Here is a 10,533-nt window from a genome sequence, read left to right as displayed (position 1 = left end):
AAAGAGTGCGTGCTTCTATTGATAACTGGCCTCAACGTTTAAAGGACTGTATTGCAGCCAATGGAGACCACTTCGAATAAGCTTCTTATACTTTAAATTGTTTTATATTTATGTATTAAACTAAAACACTGTAAAAGTAATAAATGTTATTTGCAATAGAATTTTTTTTTTCCTTTGTCTCAGTATTTATGGCCAGACTCGGTATGTATTGATATTATGTCTGTTGCCCCGTAATTGTATTGAGGTGTTAAAAGACAAATGCAACAAGAACGAACTTTTTTTTGTTCTTCAAATGATATTTTTTATCTAAACAACGTTCTCTACGAGATCGAATCAGAAATGAGGAGATCCGTAGAAGAACCGAAGTTGCTGACATAGCCCGTTTGGATTAGCAAGCTGAAGTGGCAGTGGGCAGGTCACATAGCGCGAAGATCGGACGGCCGATGGGGCAGAAAGATCCTCGAATGGAGACCACGTATTGGCAAGCGCAGTGTGGGACGACCACCTACCAGATGGACAGACGACCTGTGTGCTTAGTGCGAGTTTTGTAACGTTCTCGATAGCGTAAAAGTTAACCCAATTTTGTATGCAGTTGGAACAGTGCCCCTAGCGGCAAACGTAGGGAAGAAATTTTTTTTTTTCTACCTAATCTGGTAGCCTTGAGAGCAAGGGCGGATCCAGCTTTGGCGCCAGGAGGTGGTCACATAGTCGTGGGCAAATTAAGAACTTATAATTTAATTTTTATAACAATAGATAATAAATAAATCATGATGTTCTTCAATTAGTCCAAGTTAGTTCAAGTCCTGGAACTAGCTCAGGGGGAGGTCATGACCCCCATGACCTCCCCCCTGGATCCGCCGTTGCTTGAGAGGCTATTTCAGCGTAACCTTAACTAGTAGGTGAGCTCACGGGACTCAAACCTGACGACGTTGCTAACACGAACCCTAGCAAGAGCCGTGCTTCGCAGAATCTACCACCGGATCGGAAACGCGACCCACTGAGAAGATCCGGCGAGAAATCAGTGGGCTGTGTCTGAGGGTCGTAGGGAAACGATCCCATTCCATACAAATATGAGCTAACTTTTGCGCTATGGAGAACGTTAAAAAACTCGCACAAAGCACACTGGTGAAAATCGCTGGGTCACGTTGGATGCAGGTGGCAACGGACCGGCCGCGCTGGACACCAGTTGCAGAGGCGTATGTTCAGCAGTGAACAATAGACAAACATAGTGATGATGATGATCCAAATAACATTTCTTACGCCGCTCTGCTGTTGTGCCATTTCTTACGGAACACGTTTCAACTCCATACAAATTTGAGTTAACTTTTACGCTATCGGGAACGTGAAAAGTATTTGATAATTTATTTTCGTATATTGGTACGGATTTTGTACAATTAGGCTTTTGTTATTATTGATACCTAAGTTTCCATCTTCGGTACCACATGCACAAAGTCTGAGCCGTCTACGTTAGCCCACGAGGACAGTAGGTATAGGTATTTATTAAAGTGATAATGAAAATCCTAGACGACGGAGATTTCTACTAAATCTGTCTTCTTACCCCTCAATATTATAACGACGTTCGTGCAACATTAGAAGTGAAGGATGCGACACAAAATATTTAAGGGTCAAAAGATCACTCTTAAAACTTAAAAATATTGTTATAACCGCACCGGACTACTGAGGGTGCCATCTCGTGTTGAATGATAGAACAATGAATGCGCCATCTAGTGGGAAAACTAGTGTTCATTAAAAAAAAATTATTATTATTATTATTCGCATGTTATATGATGCGAATTATTAAAAGCTCACGCCTAAATCAAACTAAAAGATTAACTACTACGAGTAAATATTAGTAATTGGCTTTGAAATGATGATGATAACGCGAATTCCTTCAGGGGTTCTCTGTAATATTTCCTGAACTACGACTGCAAATATAACGCGAATAATGTAGGTGCGAGGACACACCCTTGTTTTATTCCACAGGTAACGGGGAAAAACTCTGACTGATCAGCGTTTAAAACGACACAACTCTGCATGTCGTCATGGAGGAGTCTCACAAGTCTCACAAGCTTCTCTGTGCATCCAAGTTTCCGCAGCACTATCCAGAGGGCTTCTCGCGGTACCCTATCGAATGCCTTCTCAAGGTCAACAAAACAGAGATACATATTACGACTCTCTTATCTGCTTTTTACTTGCAACTGACGCAGTAAGAAATCCGCCTTACAAGTACCACGGTCCGGTCGGAAGTCAAGCTGAGGTTTTGGCAAAACCTTTACAGACAGTTCCCTGAAGCGGCTTAGAAGAGCTCTGGCGATGACTTTCCGAGGTACTGAAATACCGCAGTAAGAACCGCAATCAGATCGGTCACTTTTGCCCTTATATAGGACCCGAACGAGAGATTCCTTAAAAGAGTTAGGGACTTGTTCTTGTTCCCACATAACGACAAATAGTTCCCACATCGGTAAAGCGCAAATCCTCACCGCCGTACCTCAATAGCTCTCCCGGTATGGAGTCAACACCAACCGCGCGTTTATTTTACTGTTGCTTAATAATAGTTTTACACTCCCATATAGATTCCATGGAACTGCTGTCGAATATTTCTATCAAAACCCACTTCAGAGCCCGGAATTCATTATCAATCATTTGGTAAACCTCTTTGCGTTACGTACATATAAAAATAATATATCATACTATAACCCTATGGTAAGAATGGTCAGGCAGTATAATGATTTGGCTAAATGTCAAGGTAACCTTGATATCTTTGAACCTAGACTCAAGGGATTTGTCAAATGAGTGAAGGATATCCTATTTAACAATGGCTAGTTGTCAATATTTGTAATTTCAATTGTGTTTTCAATAGCCAAAGCTATGCACATTAATATGGTTTTGTTGAGTGCACATACTATTTAGATTGCAATCCAGATTAGATCTAGGTACTACTTTTACGATTTAGCTAATATGTACTGTAATGATTGTAATTTTATGAAAATATGTTAAAAGAAAAAAAAAGTCAGAGCAACGTCATCAAGAGCAACGGCTCGTCAAGCTCGAGGGCGTGAGATTGCTGAGGTAAGGGGCCATCCATAAAGTACGTCACACGAATTTTAGGACTTTTGAACCCCTCCCCCCCTCCTTGTCACAGGTTGTCACATTTTTATAACCCCCCCCTCCTGATGTGACGTCACACATTTTTTAAATTTATGTATGTATTTAAAAATAATCGAGAGAAAACAGCTATTTTCATTTTTTTCTTATTTTTATTAAATAATAATCTAATAAAATCAACATAAAGTCCAACATTTCATAAAACCGAAAAAACAAACGACTAGTTAGAAAATAATAAACGATTAATTATATTAATTAAAGATAAAAAACTTAATTATCGAGTGTCCATGGACTTTGGATCCACTCTTTTATATCAGCTATTACTGGTAAATCAGGCACTTCATTTTCGTTCTGAATTTGAACGTCAGGAACATCCTTAGTGTCGACATCATTCTCTTCCATCCATAAAGCATCGTCATCATTCATTTATCATTTCATCATTTATGCGATTGTTTGTGTTGATTAGCGGCTTTATATGAGGAAAAATATAAACCACATACGCTACACGATCTTTTAAATATGTATGACTCGACACTAGGGCAATAACTATCGTATGGAACTTGTTAAATTTTAACATGTGACGTCACAAAAGTATTGACCCCCCCATGCCCCTTGTCACACGATGTCACACTTCGGTGATACCCTCCCTCCCCATTAACGTGTGACGTACTTTATGGATGGCCCCTAAGGAGCGAACGTGGTCTAGGTTAACGGAATGATCCACGTTGAGCAAATTGTTAAAATGCTCCGCCCACCGCTTGAGTATTTCCTCCCTGCTTATAAGAAGCCCCTCGCGACTGGTCGGTCTCAGTGGGATCTTTGCCGTACAGGATACACCGAGCAATTTTCGCACCTCAGCATAAAAGTCACCGAGCTGCTTTGTATCAGCGAGCCACTGCATCCGACAAACCCTCTCCCACCACAATTTCTCTTTCGCTTTTCGTACGAGCTTACGCAGTATCAGGCTACCACGACGTATCCCCATAACACTTCCACCATTGTGTGCTCCACTGTGCCGCCTCAGGAGCCGACGGTGTTTGTCAATAGAGCATCCATCAGTACCCCATCATTCTCATCAAACCAGTCCTCATGTTTTCGGATTCTCAGATCCAGAGTAGATGTGGCGGTGTCAACAATATGAGAAGATAGGGACTTCCAGACAGTATCAACAACCAGATTTTGGATCGAGGAGCAACAACGCAGTGCTCCAGGTTTCGGCATATTTTGCTCTCGTGTTAATATCTTAGAGTCGCTCAAGATTCAGACACTTCTGTTTTAAGCTTTTGAATCTACAAGGATGCCGAAGACGAAGACCTAACTGTGTGACAAGACTCTGATCAGTCCAACAATGAGCACCACGCATAGCACGGGTAACTTGGAAAGATCTTTTTGACGCACGATAGCGTAACCGATAAGGTGCCAATGTATCGATCTAGGATGCATCCAGTTATCTTGTGCTTGGCAGGCAATCTGAACATAGTGCTCGTAATTGCAAGGTCTAATTGTGCTCAACGGCTAAGTAGTAGTTGTCCATTGCTGTTCATATTACCAACACTATGACTACCTAAAACTTTAGGCCAGGCTTCGTAATCTCGTCCTACTCTGGCGTTAAAGTCACCCATGAGTAAGATCAGTTCTCTCAGGCGTAAACGATCTATGCAGTCCGTTAATTCCTCGTAGAATTTGTCCTTTGTTTTATCAGACTTGTATAGTGTAGGAGCATAGACACTGATGATATTAAGGTAGTTGTCATGTTCCATGTGAAGGCGTAATGTGGTAATGCGGTCGGAGATGCGTATAGGGTACTCCTGAACCTCCCGAGCTACAATGGCAGTCTTGCGTTCGGGACAGGAACTTACCTCACGGTCAAGGAGTCCACGCACATTCCACGCGACAAACGACAGTGACGTTGATTTACTAACATTATTTTTCCTATGGCTTCGACCGCGAATTTTACACGCGGAAGCAACCGCGGTTGCTACCCTCCATAAGGGTTAGAGTGAGCATTTGTTTAGGACACCTTTTCTAGCTCCCTCTCCGGCTGAGCGAGGACGGCAGTGCCTCCCTGAATAGGGCTACTTGGTCACCCCGGGTATTGCCGAATCCGCTCTATTACCCCAATGCAGAACAAAAGCGACCACGATGTAAAACTACACCGGTCAGCGGTCAGTTACGCAGGATATATTAACGTGCACAAGCGTACGCGCGAACCACAGGTGCACATACTCTTCCTCATCTTCCTAGACCCAGTGGAACGGGGATTGTTACGACTAGAGCAAGACTCGAACAGATGGATGATGCTATTAAAGGTGCATACTCATGAATAAAGAGGTTCAATGATAATCAACAAAATATTTATAAAATAAAATTTAATCATATAAATTATTTGATTATATTTTACAATCTTTTGAAAATCATTTATTGGTACTACATTTACTGAATGTCTACATTCAACTTATTGAGTTAGCTATTTGATTAAAAACAAGTGATAAAACAAATTGAGCACATTTAAATAATGAAATACAATCAAAAATTCTACTGAACGATTTAAAACAACGAAACTGGAAGCATATAATAACAAACATTTAATATTTAAAAAACTCTACATTTCTAGCTAATACATACAAAATCTACTACAATGTACAGTTCAAAAAATTCTAATTACAATATGTACTTATTACATTATATTCAGTATAAATTTGCTTCAATTGACTGCCATAACTTGTTTCAATATTTAATTTCACTATCTACATATATCAAAATTTACTGTTAGAAAAATAAAATAAAAATTAATTTCAATCTGGTTAAAGAAAAAATTCCACATGATCACGACCGCTCTGCCAAGAGCAACCGACTATGATGAAGGAAAGACTTTGAACCAAGCCCTTTTTTATGATTACAGTAACAAGGGTGAACGTAAAATCCCTGGCATTATTAATATAGCAGGGACGTGCGAGAGTGTAATGAAATGTTCCCAATTTGCGTGCATACTTTAACCAATTTTGAAATATAAATTTGTCTCTTTTACAAAACTAATTTCCGATGCATTTTCACAAAAGACTATTTTTTAAATCATATTAGGGCAGAAAGAAATCAAAAGAGATGAAAAATTGTAAAAGCTCAAATTGATTTTAATAAAATTCAATAATGTGATATAGCTAACACAATTATTTGGTTTTTAATCTTATTAAACTAAAATAATCTTAATTCAATTGTGCTTAGCCCTGATCAATACTAGCAATACATATAACTTAATATGCAACTGCACACCAATCTATCATATTCAAAAGCTTTACGAACATGAAACTTTACTTTCAGAACTTAATAATTACAGCTGAAAATATACAAATTCTGTAATGGGGCTTTATGTCTTGTCAAAATCTAATCGGTTTTTTAAAAAGCCCTTTAAACAATTCAACAAACGCATGGATTGTATATCACGTTTAACTAAAACTGAGTTACAAAACATTATTTCTTGCATCTGTCAAATTATCTCAGTATCAAACTGGAATTGATCTTGTTTATTAGATAGCTTTCAGATGATATACTTAAATAGGTAAATACTATAAATTTTGCATTCAATTATCATTTTTTAATTTTATTTAGGGCACCATGTCGGTACTTAAATCTAAATTTATATGTTTTGAAAATAAATTCAGTGAAATATATGTACATTTGTTTATTTGTTTAACAAATTATTTCAACAATTACTTGATAGCTGTATAAATTGTAAAATGGTGTTAATTTATTGTCATGTTTTCATTTCTATAAAATAATAGAAATTGTTTTCAGTAAACAATGTATTAATGATGCATTTTAACATGTATTTAATGCCTTTATAATTTGAGAATATATTATGCAATATTAATGTAATATTTCAGATTCTGCAATAATCTATATTTAATTTATTGGCACTACAGCTTTAAGTAGTAGTCATGAGTCCTACTATCACACATAACAAAACAAATCTATTTGTTTTTAAAAGATCTCTACCTTTTGGTTTCAAGTGATTAAAATGTCACTGGTAAGGTGTTAATGACGTATCACTTTATGAATGCAGTAAGATTTATTTAATGTCATATGACTTACACAACAGTATGGACTCATTAGACTACAATAACTATAATAATAATAAAATCACAATTCCTTATATGGTTGGGAGTTATATATTATTATTATATTTTAATTTTTATAGGAAGTCACTTCACCTCTTTCTTTAGAGTAACAGTCTTATCTGTGGGTTTCAAAGGTGGTTTAGCTGTGGATCATTTCTTTTTTCTATCCTGAGTGCACTTAGGGCAGTACCATTTACCCTTCGGTTTAATTTTCAGATCAACACAAGCAAAATGGAACCACTCAATTGGGCAATCTGGGTTATCACAACCAATCATTTCACCATATGAAACTTGATGACACAGACAGTATGTTGGTTCATTAGGATCCACCGGCATGTCAAGCACATCACTGGGGTGTGCCATGCCAGCTACTGAATCCAAATCAGCAGTCTCTTCCTGTTCTTTTGTAACATTTGTTGTGGTGGTGGTACCTTTGCGCTGAACTTTCTTCTTTGCAGCTGACCTTCCGGATGCGACAGCGTCTTCTTCACTGGAGGCTCCGGCACGCTTCTTTTTACCAGTCGTAGCAGCTGCTTTCTCAGTACCTTTATGCTTTTTCCTACCTTTTTTAGCTGTGGCCGGATTTGTTTCCTGATCTGCAGCAGCCTGTTGAGCTGCACGAGCACTCATTACTTTCTCTTGTATTTCAGACTCAAAACGCGCGAGGTCAGAATCAAGTCTACGTATATGCTTGTCTACTAATTCGTAGGTCTGAATTGCAAGTTGCACTTTATCGTCTCCATACTCTTTAGCTTTATTGAATAATCCTTGAATAGTGTTCACCTTTTCTTTTTTTGTTTCTTCATCCATTTTTGGAATACTTGGAAGCAACTCATCGGCCATAAGGTCAATGGTTCTCATTAACCCGTGAGCGCGGTCATCCAAATCTCTCATCAACTTGAAGTTTCTTTGCAGTTCAATCGGCAAGTGCTGTAGACTGTCCAAATAATGCTCCAAATAAAGAGCAGAAGTCATTTTGATAAAATTTGTGCGTGCGACACTTTGACAATAAATGAAAGTAGTATAACAGAAAACTCAAATGTTTACCTTATAGCTATGTCTAGAAAAATATTTTCTATCACTATTCATAAACTTAACTATACGGTACTGCTAATGCTCTTTTGTTTTATAATTAAAATTCAAAATCTAAGAACACTTCATTACAATTCACTTGCAATTTTCTTTCAAGCTCAAACAAGCGAACATTTCAATGTTGCCATGTTTTACACTAATAGATTCTTCGTTTCCTGATTAGTGATTAGTTTTAATTTGTAGGTATGTACCTACCAAAACCTATTTCCTGCAAGAGTGATTCAAAATTAATCAAATAATAATTAGGTACCTGTATACATATTTGTACCATTAATTTGCAAAGTAAATTTATTTATAATAAAAAAAACTGTTAAAAACAAAAACAAAATTATTGAAATCTTGTGTTTCACGTACGTTTTTACCAAACAGAAACAATCGTTACTAATTTGATTTACCTACATATCTGCCAGTAGCCTCGAGGGGCTGTTCTGACTTCACCTTGAGCTCACGGGTCACTCAAAAATTTTCCTGAAATCTGCCCTAACAAGAGCAGTGTTTCCCTGAATCTGCCACGGGGTCGGAATCACGACACACTGAGAATACCTCGCGAGTAACTCAGAAATCTTCGTCGCATTTGACGAATTTACGAGAACGGGACGGGCAATCTTTTTATTAGGTCATGTTATTGTACGATAATAATGTCAAGCAATAAATTGTTATTCAAAATTAGAAATTGAATATTTTGGATACCTTTTTGTTTTGCACCTAAAAGACTAAAATGATCAGATCGTGGCCTAATAAACTTCCTAATGTTGCAAATTGCAAGTTTAAAATTCAAGGTACATAATTTTAAATTCATAGGCAATTTTCTCACGCTCGAAAAATCCCTAATAATTTCATTTTAGGAAAAAAATTAACTAGCTTCTTAGATGAGTATTTAGACTTATCGGGAGACCTGTTTTAATATCATAAACATTCCAACCACTATGAGTGACTACTAAAGAAGTGAAAATTAAAGAAATGGGTGGTAGTGAAAATTTGTTTTGATATCGTTTTCCACAAAATATCAATGACAATATCTATGTCCATAGAATAATCAAAACCTGTTGTATGTATGTAGTATGTAGGTACGAAATTTGATCTATAATTAATTATTATTCTTTTCCTTTTTTTAAGGGATTTTATGACCAGGTAACTAAGACCTTTAAGTCATGTCTTATTTTAATTTATATTCATATTTTTACGAACAATGATAATATTAAGAAGTGAAATGAAATGAAATGAAGATGGTTAATTTGACACATTAATCAACTGGGATGAAATGAAATGAAATGAGATGAGATGATATGACATGGGATGACATATAATCTCAGTAAAATGGTGGTCAATTACTGAGACTTTTTCAGTGGACTTTTTGGAGGATCCCGAGAAGTTACGTTCAGCGGCTTTGTTTCATTTTCCTGCATTTGTGCACATTCACAGATATTTAACAGTTAATAAACCACCATTATTACACACTTAAACCTGAAGAAACACTAAATAGACAAATAAAACAAATCGCACAATCTCACTCCTCGTGTTCCCGCCAGAAAGTCTATTCTTTTCCTGAATATTGCTATTGTTGCCAATGTCGACTTTGTAAAAACGATATCAAAAGAAATGACGTTCCAATAAAATGGTAAAAATTTTTTGAGAATTAAATGATCTTTTCTACACTCACAATTGTACACTTTCACCGATGTTAAACGTTAAATAAGCCACCATTATAACATGTTCAAAGCTGAAGAAACACTAAATGTAAATTAAACAATTTACACTGCGATTCTTGCGTTCCCGCCAAAAAGTGGTCGATCAGCTTTCACATTTCAAATTTCAAGATATTTACGGTCATTGACTAGTCGTCTTTTTAGTCAATATTAGCTGTTTACGAGTTGTCTTACTTTCTATAGCCAGTAAAGTAGGAATGAGAAAGTATTGTAGAATTCTAGGTACCGCATTCACACTCTTCAGATTCACTGTCTATGCCCTAAACTCGTCCAAATGGATCGACTCACTCCACATCCATACACTCGGTACTGTTGCACGTTCTAACGATAGATGCAGCAGTAGGCCAGATCACTGTACTCGAAGAGTTCAACGTGGAACGTAGCCCATAAACACAACCTACCGAGTTTCTCACCGGATCTTTTCAATGGATCGCTATTCTGATCCGGTGGTAGATTCTACAAAGCACTGCTTTTGCTAGAACTAGTGTTAGAAATTCTCTTAGGTTGAGCCCGTG

The 10,533-nt window shown here is 37.3% G+C and overlaps 1 protein-coding gene across 1 annotated transcript; it reads right to left on the bottom strand.

Moving 5' to 3' along the window:
• Positions 1 to 5,457: 5,457 nt before the first annotated feature.
• Positions 5,458 to 9,873, bottom strand: Ing5 (inhibitor of growth protein 5). Its single transcript, XM_089736972.1, has one exon. It carries the CDS (start codon positions 8,193 to 8,195, stop codon positions 7,371 to 7,373), a length of 825 nt encoding a protein of 274 aa, XP_089593098.1. The 5' UTR covers positions 8,196 to 9,873; the 3' UTR covers positions 5,458 to 7,370.
• Positions 9,874 to 10,533: the final 660 nt, after the last annotated feature.

The sequence above is a fragment of the Bombyx mandarina genome, chromosome 03, assembly GCF_030267445.1.
Source record: "Bombyx mandarina strain Sakado chromosome 03, ASM3026744v2".
NCBI lineage: Eukaryota > Metazoa > Arthropoda > Insecta > Lepidoptera > Bombycidae > Bombyx > Bombyx mandarina.
Note: the sequence above shows the minus strand (reverse complement) of the source record. Positions and strands in the feature narration are given on the sequence as shown.